Source organism: Etheostoma spectabile, chromosome 18 (genome assembly GCF_008692095.1).
Source record: "Etheostoma spectabile isolate EspeVRDwgs_2016 chromosome 18, UIUC_Espe_1.0, whole genome shotgun sequence".
Taxonomy (NCBI): domain Eukaryota; kingdom Metazoa; phylum Chordata; class Actinopteri; order Perciformes; family Percidae; genus Etheostoma; species Etheostoma spectabile.
Genome location: NC_045750.1, coordinates 10,454,317 through 10,470,607, shown reverse-complemented (window position 1 = coordinate 10,470,607; position 16,291 = coordinate 10,454,317). Strand labels below are relative to the sequence as shown.

Sequence of the window (16,291 nt, the reverse complement as noted above, 5' to 3'; positions counted from 1 at the left end):
TATATATATATATATATATATATAAATTGCATATGTATTTTACAGAAGAAGTCTATTACTGTAATTTAAATGCTACTTTCGCCCTCGGTTGTGTGGCTTCCAGTGCATTTCATAAATTAGAGCTTTCATCAGATTTACCCTCTTTCTAGAAAAATCTACTTTGAGGCCTTCAGCATTTTGACCCCTCTGCTGTTTAAGCAAATATGGACAATGTTGTTGATTGTCATATTCTTTAGCCAATCGTATTTTGAGTTTGCCCTGTTGGGCGTATTCTTTGAAAGGACAGAGCCTTCTGACTGGCCCAGACACCTACATCGGTATTTTTTGGACCAGTTAGTATACGGTGGCAGACAAGCAAAACTAGCTAGCGTCACATAACTGTAGCAGTATTGTTAGTTCAAGTTCTTTTAGAGTTTAAGATGTAAAGTTAATGAAAGAATAGAGTGTGTACCTTTTCTTCAAATGATGAGCATCTTTTGGTAAGTTCAATGGATTGTTTTTTATTTTTTGTGCATTGTAGTTACATGATTTTTCAAGCTATTAGCCTACTGCTTGCTTTAACTAGGTTGTTGCTGCTGGTGTTAAATATTTGAGCAGTGTCAGTGGGTGCTGTGCCTCTGTGTATACGTAGTAGCATGTGTGTTGTTGAGCCCCAGCAGCTTAGCTGGAATTTGTGGGGAGGCCTGTTGATTCCTAATTATGCTATTTGTGTTTTTAATTGCTTTGGGGTCATCATATTGTGGGTTTGATTTAGTTTCTTAGGTAATTACATTAATTTGGACTATATGTGATGCAGCATCCTGCCACACTGCGCAAAAGTAATGACTTCAGTCAGCGTGTATTCATGTTTCTGCAATAGTGTATTGAAGCTCTCTAGGTTTTGAGCCTTGCGTTAAATCACTTTATTCCACACAATATTGTCCCAGTGTCATGGTTTGGTTATTCAAATGTTGTTTAATTGCTGTAGAACAGTACTGAAGGCCCAGATGCAAAATACACGGCCCGCCACTGGTAGTTTGTCTGTAATTAAAGGCGATTAACTCCTTCTTAGGTTTTAAAAATCCTTAGGAACAAAACCACAACAGGACATCAGTAATCTAAACGATAGCTCTCCTGCGGATTAAGTTGCATTACTGTATTTAAAGATAACAGATGAAAAATGATAGAATTACTCAAAGTTAACAATCAGGCAGAGTAATGCATTATTGTGAAGGTGTTTACACATTTGTATGTGTTTTTGTGATAAAAAGATATTAATGATGCCATAAAATGCTGCAGTCTGAAGAGTCCTTAAAAATCATTCAGGTCTCCAGTTAACTAACCCTTAAAATACACTCAACCACACACAGAAACACACACATACGGTACTTACATTTATAGGATAATCTGGTATAATATTTATGATAACAGGCTTGACCCCTAGCAGAGGAGGAAAGTGGCCTATTGGCTGTTTTCAATAGGGGGGAGGCAAGAAAGGGAGTAAGAAGAGCATCAACAGAGAGGTCCCGCCAGGGTTTGTGTTAATATTTGGCACAGATTCAGACATGCAAGAGACCCCCATTTCTGACTTTCCCCCACTCCCTTTTATGTTTCGCAACAACTGAGGAACAGCATCCAGCCTGGTGTCAGGTATCAGAGGGTTGCAGTACGTCAGCTCTCATTTAATCCAGCTGTAAACAAAACAAACATTGTGCAATAGAGGAACGCAGGATTGTTTTTCTGTTTGGATCCCTCCAGACTGACATGAGAAAGAGATTTATCCCCTGGAGGGAGTCCAAGGTTTAATTTGTTCATGCACAAGTGCTCACATACAAGATTTTGGAAAACACTTGGGAAGATAACTTATGAATTAACATCACATGTAAGGCACGCGAGAGCTGTAACATTTTCCCTACTGGGCTGAAAATTCCTCTCATGGCTATATGAGCTGTTAACAGTGGCCCTGTTCTTCCACAGCACTCGTGAAATGTATGTACCTCTAATACTTTCATACTTTTACGGCAATAAAACCATTTAGGACAAGGACATGGAAAGGGTGTAGAGCCTCACCAAGCTTTATTTACATGCGCACCATTTCTTATACAAACTAGATTACAATTCAAAATGGAATACACAGGAAAAATACCCACTAACATCAAGTCAAGAAGAAGCAAGATTAATAAAGGGCAAAGTTCAGAGGGCAAAGTTCAGAGGGCATTTGGATGGGAGCTGGCTTGGGCCTCTAAACAAGGATGGAAAGGGTCCAAGAGAACATAATGAAAAGGAAACGCCCAAGAGATGATTAAGGTATCTAGTGGTATGTTTCTTCTATTTTTTTTGCTTTTCTTAGCTTTAAAGTTGCACGGGTTGTGCTGAGGGTGTGTGTTTGTTAAGCACAAGAGGAGATAATCTGTGCCTGAATGAAGCAGTAGCACTGAGTGGTTGTGTGGAAGGCCTGCTCCACTATGACAAAGTGTAAACTATCTCCCCAAAGAGCCAAAACATTTTCACTGAACAAAACTGTACAAAATGAAAGGAACACCCTCCTGCGATTGAGATTTGCAGATGATCAAGGATCAACAACCCCTCTTTAAATAAAAAAGGCTCACAGGGTTCCCTGGTTTTACCTTGTCAGTCTTCTTCACAGGAGGAGTAAAGAGCTCCTAATACTTAGTACGGTCAGTGGAGATGAATCCAAATGCTTAGCAATTCAGGTGATGGCTCAGGATTCCCCTCGCCAAAAGACATGTGAAAATGCTCTGGACAATTTTAGACAAGTGTGTAGGAAATTTCAGCTTGTTGTCAGATGTCCAAAACAATGACTTTAACCACATCAAAGTTATGACCAAACGCTCACTGAGAGCACCAGGACGTGAACCTGCTGTACTCCACATGGAATAAAAACAAGTGTGAAGCTGAGGAACGTCCGTTTAAAGAGGCTTTCCCTGTGTCTGCCACAATGTGTACACACTCCTAATAATTAACCCATTAATGCGAGAAGATGGTTCAAGTTCTGCTCTGTAAAGCCCTGATTTTAAAAATAGAAAGTGTGTGTGTTTGAGTGCTGAAGACACAGGGTTTTTCTCTATATTACAATTTCTGTCGCAGGACGGCACCATTGGAAGGGTCTAAGGGTACAGCTAGGTCATGCACTAAACCTTAGATAGCACGGTAGATCATTCTAGCCAACCATGCACACATATTCTTCCGCCTTGGCCTCAAAGTGATATACACACATCTGTACACTATTATACAGATACACAGCGGGGCATACACTTCATATCGCTACCCCAGACAGAGAAGAGATACCAGGGTGTCCAGATGCTACAACAATGGTGCTTTCCACCATTTTTCCAAATCTGAAATGAATTAGCTGGTAACAGTGTTCCCTCCCACCGGGCGTGTAACGTTGTTCATTATTTCTTCAACTTTACCTTCAGAGGTATCACAAAATCCAAGGGTCAAGTACTACATGAGTATATAAGTACAAACAGCGAGTATATATGCATTTCACACAATTCATAATGCATAAATACAAACATGCATACAGTCTGCTGTGCTGTATGCACCATGATGGGTTAGTGAGGGATTACACGTTCTTGTGAGATTAATTCAACAGAAATAAACTCCACAGATGAGCACGCACGCACACACACGTTAACATGTACTCAGGAGATACAGGAAGTCACCTGCAGGAGCACGAGGCGTGTCCATGAGGGGGAGGGGGGGGGGTTGTAAGTGTGTCACAAGTCCGACAAGAGAAAGAAAACAAAACAATGACGGCAAAAACAAAAAAATAACAGGCCGCGTGAAGTCTTCATCCTGAAATTTATCTTCCTTCTTCATCTCCACGGCCAAAAGTTCACAGGTTACAAGTTCACAAACATAAAGCATTACTGTTTTTATCAAGAAATGTTAAAATACCTTTAGAATGTGACTTGATGTTACTTGAAAGGGAAGCCTCCCTTTTCCCCCCTGAGTGATTCTATATATGCATAAGAAGCCCCACAAGCTCATGACAAGAAAACAGCAGAGCTTAACACAAATCCCTGGTATTACTTCTTCTATCTATGTGTGTGCATGTGTGTGTATGTGCTGTGATTTGGCTGCCAGCATATCCTACTATTTGTTTCAAGTAATTTGGCGATATACAGAGTTAGCTTATTGTTTTTTTATTCGAGAAACAAATGGCTTCTAGAGGAATGAGCCTAAAACCCTGCTCCTCTCGGCCCCCCGCCGCCGCTGCCTCCTACAGGTTCAACCTCGCCGTGCTACAAGTTGCTGCAGCTTTGGGTTTCTGCAGGTCGTGGGTAAAAACGAAAAGAACACCGACAAACAAAATGCACGGCTTGCTCTCGGCAGGATTCAACACTGTTTACATAGCACCTGTAATGGCGTGGAAATGTTCACAACCCTAGGACACAGGTATCCATTTTGGCTACATATATGCAGTGATAAACGACCTCAACAGAAGTCACCAGAAGTTAAGAAATCTAAGAAAAGACAGACAAGATCTTACCTCCTCCTCTGGAACTTTACACTGCCCTGCACTGTACAAATATCCGTAAAAGAGATGTACTTCCTCTAGTCTTTTTTCATATTTTTGATTACAGTTAGATGAACACACAAGACAGAAAATATTTTTGTAATATTCAGCTAATTGAAATATAACCCTCATTATGCAGCGTTTAATTGATTTCAAGCAATTCATAAGAATAAAACTGGAAGTGCATGGCATTAAATTTGAGAATATTTAATTTCTAAGGGTTTGGAGGTTTTCCATACTGGGGCAAAGGGTCTGTCTGTGTGTTTGCATGTACTGTATGCGTGGCCGCTCAGCCAGTAAGATACTCCATTTCCATCTTTTCATGTCATCAATGCACCAATTCTTTATGTAAAGACGTGTGTGATGCAGAAATAATTATGATAAAACAGGAAATCCAAATAAACAAACACTGAACATTTAAAATCACCAAGTGAGAACAGAGGGAAATTCTTTTTTCAACATAACATCCCAGGAAACCCCTGAATCAGATTTACAACACATCTGGATTTTTTCACTTTAGTCTTTTTCTTTTGTCTTCAACGAGAACAACTGCACCGGGCACTTCTTCAATCTTTTGCATGATATTTAGTTGTTGTATTCCACCTGAAAACCCCTCTGATAAAGCAGTGTTTCTTTGATATCAACAGACTGGGTGTCAAAGGAAAATTGCATAATTCTAAGATTTGTGAGTTTGACATAGTTTTCTTTTTTGTTGTTGTTGACAGGATGCTTTGAGGGCTGATGTGCAGTATCTCTACAGTCTGTCGGATTGTTCATGGTTCACCAGTGTGGGAGCAAAGGTAAAGATCTCGAGAGGATGTCTTCTTCTGTAAACACAGGGTTCGTATTTTACGTTGTGCTGATGGCAGGTTTGGCAAAAAGGATGTTGTGTGTCTGATCTTCTCTTGCACTACACAGTTCAGACCTGGAGAGATAAAGGATGAGATGATTATGTCTCAGTGCTGTACTAAAAGCAAGGAAAAATCTCTTCCTTTCTGAAATGCTGTTCCTGCTCCGGATGCACCGAGCAGATCGGGTTGTGTTCACCAATCCACCTTTTGTTGTTCAATGCTCATTTGCAGCAGTAGACTACTTAAAGTTAACACTGGTACTTCCTGTATTTGTTTTACAATAAATGCATTTTAAGCTGAAGGCAGAGGTAGATCTTGCTGTGAAAGCAGAAGTGTTGACAGTAACTTTTGCGGTTAGCCAACGTTTCAAAGATTTCCTCCATAAACAGGGAAAATAAAGATTTTTTTGCACTTTTTGTAGGGACATCGTTTTGAAACTTTGCATACATAAACTGTATTATATCTATCTATCTATTATATGTTGAACAAATCTTGTTAAATGATAACAGCCCCGGAAATGAGGACTGATACAGTTTATAAAAAATAAACTTTTAGCAAGTGCAATTGGAAAAAAAGCAAGTGGAGAGCAGTTATAGTAGGTCAGTGTAAAGATGCAGAGGCATGCAATTTCAGTGAGAGAACTTTTCCGTGTGATTTACAGGACGCGTGCAGCATGGATTTAAAACAGCTTATTGCTTTTTCTTCATGTCTGTATCTGTTAACATCAGTCATTCTACAAAAAAGACAATATAGATATTGATGAGGATATAGATGATTTTCACAAGCCTAGAAAGTATCTGGGTGTATGAATGTTTACACTAAGTACACTGTCATGTTAGCTTACAGAGATTTTAATCAGTTCTACACAGATACCTTTACAGATTTTACATTTTGGAAAAAATGGCACTAGTATCAGATCTGTCCATGGCAGTTGGCTGTACCCTGAGTTCGGGTGTCGGAATCGGGAGAGAAAAGTTTGGATCAGGCCGATAATTCATTATTCATCTTTTATTTACTTCATCTAAATACGATCACTTTGCTTAAATGCCACATGATTTACACCCATGTACAAAACACTCAAACATACACACCTGCTCTGCTTCTCCCTCCTGACCCTCTCAGCCGGGTACCCAGCTCTGAGAGTTCTGCTTGGTGCTCTTGAAGTTGCCGACCCCATTCATGTTGGCCAGAGAGTCAAAGTTAAAGTCCAGGCCATCTGCGTCCATCAGCTCATTCCTGATGATGGAGTCCATATCACACTCTAGGCTGCTGTTGAACATGTCCAGGTCCAGATCTGTAGGAAAACGGTCCTGGCAGATCCCTCCGCTGCCGCTAACTGTTCCGTTTAGGAAGATCGAGGTGTCAATCTGCATGGAAGAGGAACAATTTCCTCCCAAGGGTGAGAGTAGGAGCTGCTGCTTGGCATTAGCCAGAGCGTTTGCCTCGTTGGCTAGGTTCAGGCCTCCGTTTAAAGGCCTTAGGGAGCTCTGGTTGTGGTTGTTACCTTGCAGTATCTCCCCTTGGCTGCCCTGAAGTCCTCCAGCGGTCCCAAAGGTCATTACGGGATCATTACGGAGCATGAGTCCACGGCGAGAGTTCTTGGAAATGACGGCTGCGGCGCTGGCCTGTGACATCAGTGGGTCAGACTGGGTCATCATGACATCGCTGTGGCTGTGGCTGTCAGAGTTGAGCAGGTCTTGTAGTGTCTGGCTGCCAAAGCGAGACAGACTTATAGTGGAGAAAGAGGTCTGTTTGTTCTCCTGGATAGTCTGCATGGGGGATGGACGCAGAGAGGAGACTGTTGTGTGGGGGCCAAAGATGGAGTTACTGTAACCATTAACTCCACCGTTAGAAGAAGAGTTAGTAGAGGGAGAGGAGGTGGAGGAAGGTGAGCATAGCCCATTGAGTTTGGACCCAAAATTGAACCCTGAGGAACCATTTGGAGCGGCGGGTACTGAGACGGTTGGCACCAGGTTGATGTTATCCAGCAGCTCATCCATCAGGTCATCTGTGAGTCCGTCATTCAGGTTCATTGTACCTGCCAGGTCTGCCAGGCGGGGCAGCTCAGGTGGCACAACCTTCCCGTTGGTTGTGGCGTTGCTGGGAGACAGCTCTCTGCCAGGGCTGGAGTAGAGCATAGGCGAGAGAGGAGGCTCATCATCGGGCACCTCGTCCAGCTCCGGGTTTGCCAGAATGGGTGAGAGGCGACCGCTAAGTGTGCTGGCGTTGGAATTAGTGCGGGAGCGGAAGTCTGTCCAGGCGTCCAGGTCCTCGCTGCTGCGTGATGTTGGGCTTCCAGGCCACTTGGAAAGACCCGAAGGACTGTCTCCGCCGCCTTCTCCACCTGCAGCGGCTGCTGCCTGCAGAGCTGCCTTCTTCTTGGCAGCACGGCCACGGGCTGACTTAGTGTACTTGTTACTGTTGTCCATGGAGACTGCACGGCGGCGAGGAGCCTTGCCACCCTTCCCTCCCTCTGGGTTGATCATCCACCAGGAACTCTTCCCTGTTCCCTCGTTCTGGACACGGATAAAGCGGCTGTGGAGGGAAAGATTGTGCCGGATGGAGTTCTGTAACACAAAGGAAAGGAAGAGAAGAGACTGTGTTGAGTGATGTGTGTAAAATCCCTTTACTCAAACACAGACTGGCATCAATATTGAGTTGGTGTATTCTTTCTTACTTTTTACCAATACAACATTTAATGAATACCTTTCTTTAAGTCCAACAACACTGATCCATAAACCACCCACTACTACTGATTCTGCAGCAATGTAAACAGTTGCTCTGGTGACCAGACACACAACAAAGCAAAAATGTAATTGTTTCAATTGTTCATCCACTAAATAGACACAAATTAGCACATTACCATGCAGCAGCACTTAGCGCTGATATCTGCATTGTTCCCCTGTAGCTTTTGTGTTGTGTGTGTGTGTGTGTGTGTGTGTGTGTGTGTGTGTGTGTGTGTGTGTGTGTGTGTGTGTGTGTGTGTGTGTGTGTGTGTGTGTGTGTGTGTGTGTGTGTGTGTGTGTGTGTGTGTGTGTGTATAAAGGACAAAACAGAGACAGTGGTTTATAATCAAGGGTCTCCTCAATTATGAATGATGCATACTGTGTTGCTGAAGGAGCTCATTTTATGTCTGATCATGTGTGTTTGTGCGTTTCTGTGTGTGAGTCTTGTCTGGGTTACTATATTGATCAACTCGAGCCCTAAAGGCTCGTTGTGATGGAACTGGTGTGCATGGCAGCCTCTGCTAATGATCAAGAGTTTTATTCACAACAGAGATGTATGTACAAATTAAAAGGCCCAAACTGCCATATTACACCCCTGTTGAATCACATTTTGCTTCACTGCTGGCTTTGTTTACATTATCAGGAAGACATTCTTTGTTATTTTACACTGATGTTGTAGCTGTTGAACACAGGAATGCACTGCTCTAGAGATGACAATGTTTGTTGGTCCGTCCACCACTTTGGTGCAGACAGACAGAACTTAACATCTATTAGATGGATTTCCCTGCAATTTTGTACAGACAGACATTCATTGTTCCCAGGGGATGAAGCCTACTGACTTTGATGATTCCCTGACTATTCCTCTATGCTGAATTTAGCATTAAGTTCAAAGCACCGCCGTGTCTTATTACAGCCTCACAGAGCTCTTAAGTCTCTTAGGGTTGATTAGTTATGATGGGCAAAACGATTTCTAAAAGGCCAAATTTCCATATACAATTCTTTTTACTGTAAATATGCATCCATTGTTTACAGTTGGATCTTTCTTTAAGCTTCTTTGTCACATTTCAGTCCAACTAATAATTGCATTGTTAGTCCTGGGGGAAAGCAGTTAAAATCAGAAAACAACTAGAAGAAAGCAGGATCTGATGGTATCATTATTGAACCATCAGGGATTTTAGACTGATGTCACAAGGTGAGAAAAAGAGACAGAGGCCAGGGGACCATGTTCCTATTTCATGAAAGTGCAGCACTATTTAAACAAGCTTAGATCTAATAAGTTGTATTGTTGCATATGATAATGGGTTTCCATTTGCACAATATAAAGGATTTTCAAAACCAAACATGTTAAAACTGAGAGATGTCATTCCAACTGGTCTTCACTAATCGATTAGTGTACATTAAAAGAAAGATTGTATGATGTAAGCTCTGACTCAAAATTCCAACTTCTGTGATCTGCAAATTACACCCATGCACATGAGCATCTGGACAATCCCCTAGTTTACACTAATGCACACACAGATACTCACACAAATACATACACTCAGCAATCTGGTTAGTTAAAAAAGATATAATCTCATGGTTCTTGTATGACAGCATATGATACAAAAATGCATCATATATATATATTTAAAAACAAAAGTGCCCATACGTTCAGTCACATTCTCAAATATCAACTCAGAGTATCAAGACATAACTATAATCCTGCTAGTTTTGTGCCTCGCAACCTACTAAAGGCCTTGTTGAATTCATTATTATTGCCTCAGTCTCCTTCTCTGACCATACCCCCTTCCTCTTCCGCAGTTTCTGTTGTTTCACAAACACATAGTTCTTATGGGCCCTGAGGGATTCTGGGGCTATGTTATATCCTCCCATATAAACAACCCAACTGCCATCCACAACATACACATACCTCTCTGTTTTCCGCCCGTGTATATTTTTACTCCCTAAAACGGAAAAGATTTCTGGGTTCCAAAATGCGAGGGCCAAAATCTTCAAGTTTTTGTGGGAAGCACAATATTGTTTTCTACGAAGCAGTCTCGTCTTTCCTGGGCAACCGTTTACAGACAATTTGGTTTGGATTGTTATTCTGGTCAAAGGGAGTTCAATCAGAGAGGAGAAAGAGAAGCTTAAGTTACGTGTGTGTGTGTGTGTGTGTGTGTGTGTGTGTGTGTGTGTGTGTGTGTGTCTGTATGTGTGTGTTAGTTGTATGTAAATGCCCGGTTTTGCATTTGCAGGCCCTTAAGTGTTTTGCAATTGGAAATACAAAAGTTCTTTGTGCAGGACTGTATGCTTTTTGTGACCACTGCTGTGCATTAGCAAACACATAAAAAGTTTAATCATGAATGGTGTTTCCCAAGTACGCATGTGTGTGTGTGTGTGTATACTGTGCAATGAGGTAAGATGAGAAGAGATACCAGGGAGACCAGTGTGTATTCTCTGCCAGCATCTCTTGAGCCAGGGACTGACTGGCACCAAAAAATCGGCCCAGGCATTTTGGCCCAGACCGGCCCACCACATAAGATCACAAATACCATCTGTCCTTCCGTCTCCTCTAAATATGTATACCAACTCCTACCCCTTAAAACTACTAACGGCATGTAATGAGTATGACGAGGCATGACGCAGTGCTGCTTTTTTACAAAACATTTTACACGCACACACGCTGAATGTTTCCAGCTGCTGAGGAGATGTAAATACTAGCAGAAGATAGACTTTGTAAAGAAAATGAGCAAATTTTGAGGGATGAAAGAGAGCTGAATGAATGGAATGTGACTTTTCTTCTGCTTCTGCTGTACACAATTACCTGCCAGCACTATAGACAGTATAAGAAATGGACAATGTGACGCCATTATTTTCAACAAAGACCAGTGAAGCACTTTTCCGGTGATGGCTGAGCGTTACTGCGCAGCCTCCAACTGAGCTTTAAGACGTAGATGTGACGTGAGCAACGTGTCTGAAAGTTGTAAGTCTTCTGGTGGCTGGGCCAAGAGAAATCTCAGTCTGAATCAGCAGAGACGGAGAGTGTAGTTATATGTAAGGAGATAACACAGGCACAGGCTAATTATTGTTAACTAAAATGATAGTTAACATTAGTAATTAAACTTAAACAGCTAATGTAAGTCCAAACTGCTTGCGAGCTTATCCTGCAGGCTACGGTTCAGTAATTCCTCTACTATGCGACAGTAAGCTAAGTCGCGTGATTATGACATAATCTTTAGCCTATTTTTAGAAAAACGTCTGCTATGGGGCCATGATGTGAGATCCTTTTTATACATTGTCGTGGTTCTTTCAAAATAGACAATGGACAAATCGTCTTTAAACGCTTCAGATGTAAAGTTATTTGCTGTCAAAGTGACGTCAAAATGAATGGCAGTCAATGGAATGCTAACGGTGGGTGAGTGCTAGGCAGCATCAAAATGGCACCATAGGAGCTACGCTTAGTGGAGGCTGGCTTACCCCCTTGGCTAGCACCTTACACTTTATCAATACTTCTTCTTACACCAGCGTTATCCCTGCACCAACCCACTCCCTCCACCCAACAAAACCACATGTTTAATGTTTTTCTTTTACGTGCTGCTCGTATCCTTCAAATGTCAGGTGAGATATTTCTAACGCTGTGTGATGAAGCAGCAATAAAAGGAAACAGGGCATCTTCAACAGAAGCACGGACAGTAATAAAAAGGAAAAAAGGTGCCAAGTAAAAAATGTATGAGTGATGAGAAAGAGGGCGAGAGAGAATGATTGCAAGATGAAAGAGATAAAACTGGGCCTGCTATGTATCAGTGCTACATGTGATGTATTTGTAATACATAGTAGTAGTACATACACATACACATACTCTCCTCACAGACCCTGTACTGATTATCCCTGTTATTCTGAACCATTTCCAAGATCTCCAAGATATATTTTATGCAAAGGCACATTTTAAATGTACATTAAACAACATTAAAATGTAATTTTTCATAGCTCAAAGCCCCGCAAACTAAACTGTATTCACCTCAAAGGTATTAGGATAGAGCAGAAGCAAATCATACCTCCCAGGAGTTCATTAAACTACTCTTAAATCACAACTGAGTTTGATAACAGCCTTAATACTAAACGTTCCTGAACCCTGGGGGCGCAGATGTGGAAAAAAAGAGTCTCCAAAGGCATTGTGTGTACAAAATATTAGGAAATGTTTTATAATACACAGGGGACTTAATTCTTTTGTGCAATCTAAATCGCATCCCCTCCCTAACATCTGCATCTTCATAGAAACTAGAAAGATGCAATAGCTAAAACCAATAAAATTCAAGTGTGATTAAATAAACATGACTATGTCATGTTTTGTTATTTGCAGAATGTATGCACTCCATGTTTTCACTGTATATGTCACATTGCAGTGTGAGCGGGATACTGTATACTTACTACTGTAGCTCCTCTGGCATATTCCCAAAGCCCAGTAATAATAGAAACCGCTCACTGATACAGCACCTCTGATTCATAACTCCTACTATGCAGCGTCAAGAGCTAAATAACACACATGCACAAACACAGCTTGCAGCAACAACCTTCCAAGAGATAATGAAGCTGTTCACACTGCCTGGCTAATTTAAGAGAATTTTGTTGATTTATGTTTTTCTTTCTCAACCTTATTTTTCCCTCTATTTTTCTGTTTTGTTCTCTGTTTTGTATCTGGGCCCGTTTCACCTAGCTTTCAAGATTGATACCACTCATATCTGTAGGTAAAGAGTTTGGGCACCCCAGGTAAAAATTTGCATTAATGTGCATAAAGAAGCCAAGAAAAGATGGAAAAATCTCCAAAAGGAATCAAATGACAGATTAGACATTCGTATAATATGTCACAAAAAGTCAGATTTTATTTACACTTTCAAAATAACAGAAAACAAAAAAAATGGCATCTGCAAAAGTTTGGGCACCCTGCAGAGTTTCTAGCATGCATCGCCCCATTTGGAAAGCTGAGACCTGACAGTGTCATGGATTGTTCTCAATCATCGTCTGGAAAGACCAGGTGATGTCCATCTTAAGGTTTTAAATGCCCAGACTCATCTGACCTTGCCCAACAATCAGCACCATGGCTTCTTCTAAGCAGTTCTAAGCTGAAAATAATTGACGCTCACAAAGCAGGAGAAGGCTATAAGAAGATAGCAAAGCGTTTCAGATGCCAATATCCTCCATTCAGAATCTAATTAAGAAATGGCAGTCACCAGGAACAGTGGAAGTTAAAGCAAGATCTGGAAGACTAAGAAAAATATTAGACAGAACAGCTCACAGGATTGTGAGAAAAGCAAGTCCAAACCCACGTTTGACTGCACGATCCATCCAGAAAGACCGGGCAGACACTGGAGTTGTGGTACACCATTCCACTATAAAGAGATACTTGTACAAATATGGTCTTCATGGAAGAGTCATCAGAAGAAAACCTCTTCTTCTTTCAAACTTTTGAGCCCCACTGTATAGCCATTAGCGGTTAGCTTAGCTTAGCATAAAGACTGGAAACAGGGTGAACTGGTTGTCATGCATCCTCAAAACATCTCCATGAAGACACTGAATACTGCCAAGAAATACTTTTTGTAAAAAATAAAACATTAATTTGTAGTTATTATTGTTGCTTGAAGTTAGATATTTCACCTTCAGAAAGAACCAAGTTATTTGTTACCCCCAGTTTCAAAATGTTGTACTTAGCTAAGCTAACTCACTGCTAGCTTTGCTAGTTTTTTTTTTCTCCATTGTTTTTTTAATGCGAACCTTATAATCTGTTCAATGTCATGCTTAATGTATGGGATGTCTACCGCAATCTTCTGGATATCTATTCAACTAACATGCATGGATAATTTTAATTCATTTATTTATTTAAAAAAAGAAAGAAAAATTAGAGTGAGAATTTGGGTTTTTAATTGGGCTTGGGCCCAAAACTGTTGCCATGGTTTGGGCTCGGGTCGGGCTTGGACACAAACTATGTGGGTTCAGACACAGTTGGGCCTGATGTTTTGTGCCAGGTCATGACTTTACTTGCTACTAGCTGTAGCCTCATATTTAGTGTATAATAGTGTGATATTTTCATCTAGCTCTCAATATGAATGCAAATGCATGTATTTCCCAAAATTTCAAACTATTCCTTTAATTAAAGTAAATTTGTTTTAGCTGGTCTAAACTGGTCTATGAAACACTGGGTCAACAGATTATTATTATATAATCTGTTGACCCAGTATAAGCACACACACACACACACGCACACACACACACACACACACACACACACACACACACACACACACACACACACACACAGGGTGTAGGTTCCAGATTCACCAGTGTTGCATTTCTGAAGCAAACTGACCCAAAGATAGCCTGATGAACCTGAACTTGCTTCGTGAGACAGGCCCCAGCTGTGTGTGTGTGTGTGTGTGTGTGTGCGCGCGCCAGCTGCAGCCAAAGCTTAGGAACACAAAGGCCTTTTTGTCAGTCAGCAACATGTGGGAACAATTAATCACTGTGAGCAACCACGCTAGGAATCTCGCTCTCCTTTACCTCATTATTCTAATTTTTTAAGGTGCGTAGGTGGGAACTGAAATATTTGAAATTATGTCAATATGAATGTAGAAAGTTTTTGTACATTGCATTTAAAAGTAGGCATTTTAAGGAGATTTATGTTTACTTTGAAGGAATTAGATCATTTTAATACTATAAATGTTGTAAATGTATAGAAATGAAAACCTCAAACCCCTGAGGGTACTTGGGAAGCACGTTCCTCTGATTGGTGCAGATGATTCGAAGAGTGCTTTCTAATTGGTTGTAGCCATCCTTAGCTTCAGCATTGGTGAAGTGAAATTGGCTTGCGTAGCCAGGCAGTACAGAAAAGGGAGGGTTTGCATAGTGTTGCAAGTGTATTTCATCACCCAGCTACAGCACACATCTAAACTCATATATATTATATATATATATATACACTGTATGTATATATATATCTATATGTAAAAATATATACTATATATATAAAATAAAGTAATGAACAGTACAGAGATACACACACACACACACACACACACACACACACACACACACACACACACACACACACACACACACACACACACAGAGCTCATGTATGTGCTACAGAAAAGCGTTGGGTCACAGGGTTACAATGTCACGGAGCCAGTAGACAACATTGTATCAAAGGTCAAAGTGCTTTGAGGTTGTAGCTTTCGCTTCACACATGTTAGCTCCGTCCCCTTGACCCTGCTACCACTGCTGTGATTGGACCAACTCTGTGACCTGAGCCTCACACCTCTGGTGTACATAACCACACTTTATCAGCCATTATGTAAACCAGCACTAATCTGAGTCTAATGTCAACAGTGACCGCTGCTGGGTCAAGCGGACAAGTTGCGCAACATAAAGACGAGGGATTGACAATGGGGCTGTAGTGAAAATAATGCTTGTCTTGTCCTGAAGTGTTCTTTCTTTAGAGAATGGAAACTAGGTTAACTTTGTGCAAATGGGTGACAGGTAGCATCCTAGCAGAAGAACCGCAACTGCATTAACAAAATATAATAGACAGATGGGGATATAGGAGCTCATGTTATTTTTTTTATTTTATTTTTTTAGAAATTAGAAAAAGTACTTTAGAAAATTCTGGCTAACTTGTAAAATTATGTTTAGGAATTTGCACTGTCCCCCTTAAATAAGCCAATTAATCAGTAAATAAATAAAAAGACAAGAGACTAGGCCTAACATTTTTTAGCCACAAATACATATTTTAGAGAAGTGTAACTCTTATTTGGAAAACTGTAAACAACAAAACTGTAAAAATTCAATGAGTTTATTTTTTTCTGATTAAAAAAGAAGCCTTATTCTAATTGGTGATTGGTGTACTGTATATATAAAACAAACATACATGCATGCATTTAGAGACTATACACTCCCAAGCGGACGTGCTGTGGACACCACGGACACATAGTAGTTCTTCTGTTATATACTTTAATACTATAAAACTTTCTGTCCGTTTAGAGAAAGTGTTCCACACACACTTTTTCTTTTCCCAGTCACAGGCCAATTGCCCTCCATATTTGTTTGTCTTTTATATTGTTACATTTCCAGTTTACTTTTTCAGCGCATGTGCATACATAGAGCTTGTAATGCGGTCACAAATTGATCCCTTGCAGCCACGTGGACACGGAAACCATGAA

The 16,291-nt window shown here is 40.8% G+C and overlaps 1 protein-coding gene across 1 annotated transcript in view; it reads right to left on the bottom strand.

Annotated features, from left to right (window-relative positions):
• Positions 1–2,025: 2,025 nt before the first annotated feature.
• The window catches only part of foxo3b (forkhead box O3b), a 50,832-nt gene continuing 36,566 nt past the window's right edge, over positions 2,026–16,291 (bottom strand). Inside the window, exons 3-4 of the mRNA XM_032543008.1 lie at positions 6,468–7,943; positions 2,026–5,450 (exon numbers count right to left, since the gene is read on the bottom strand). Coding sequence (XP_032398899.1) covers positions 6,495–7,943 — 1,449 coding nt within the window. The 3' untranslated portion in view covers positions 2,026–5,450; positions 6,468–6,494. The remainder of the gene's footprint in view (positions 5,451–6,467; positions 7,944–16,291) is intronic.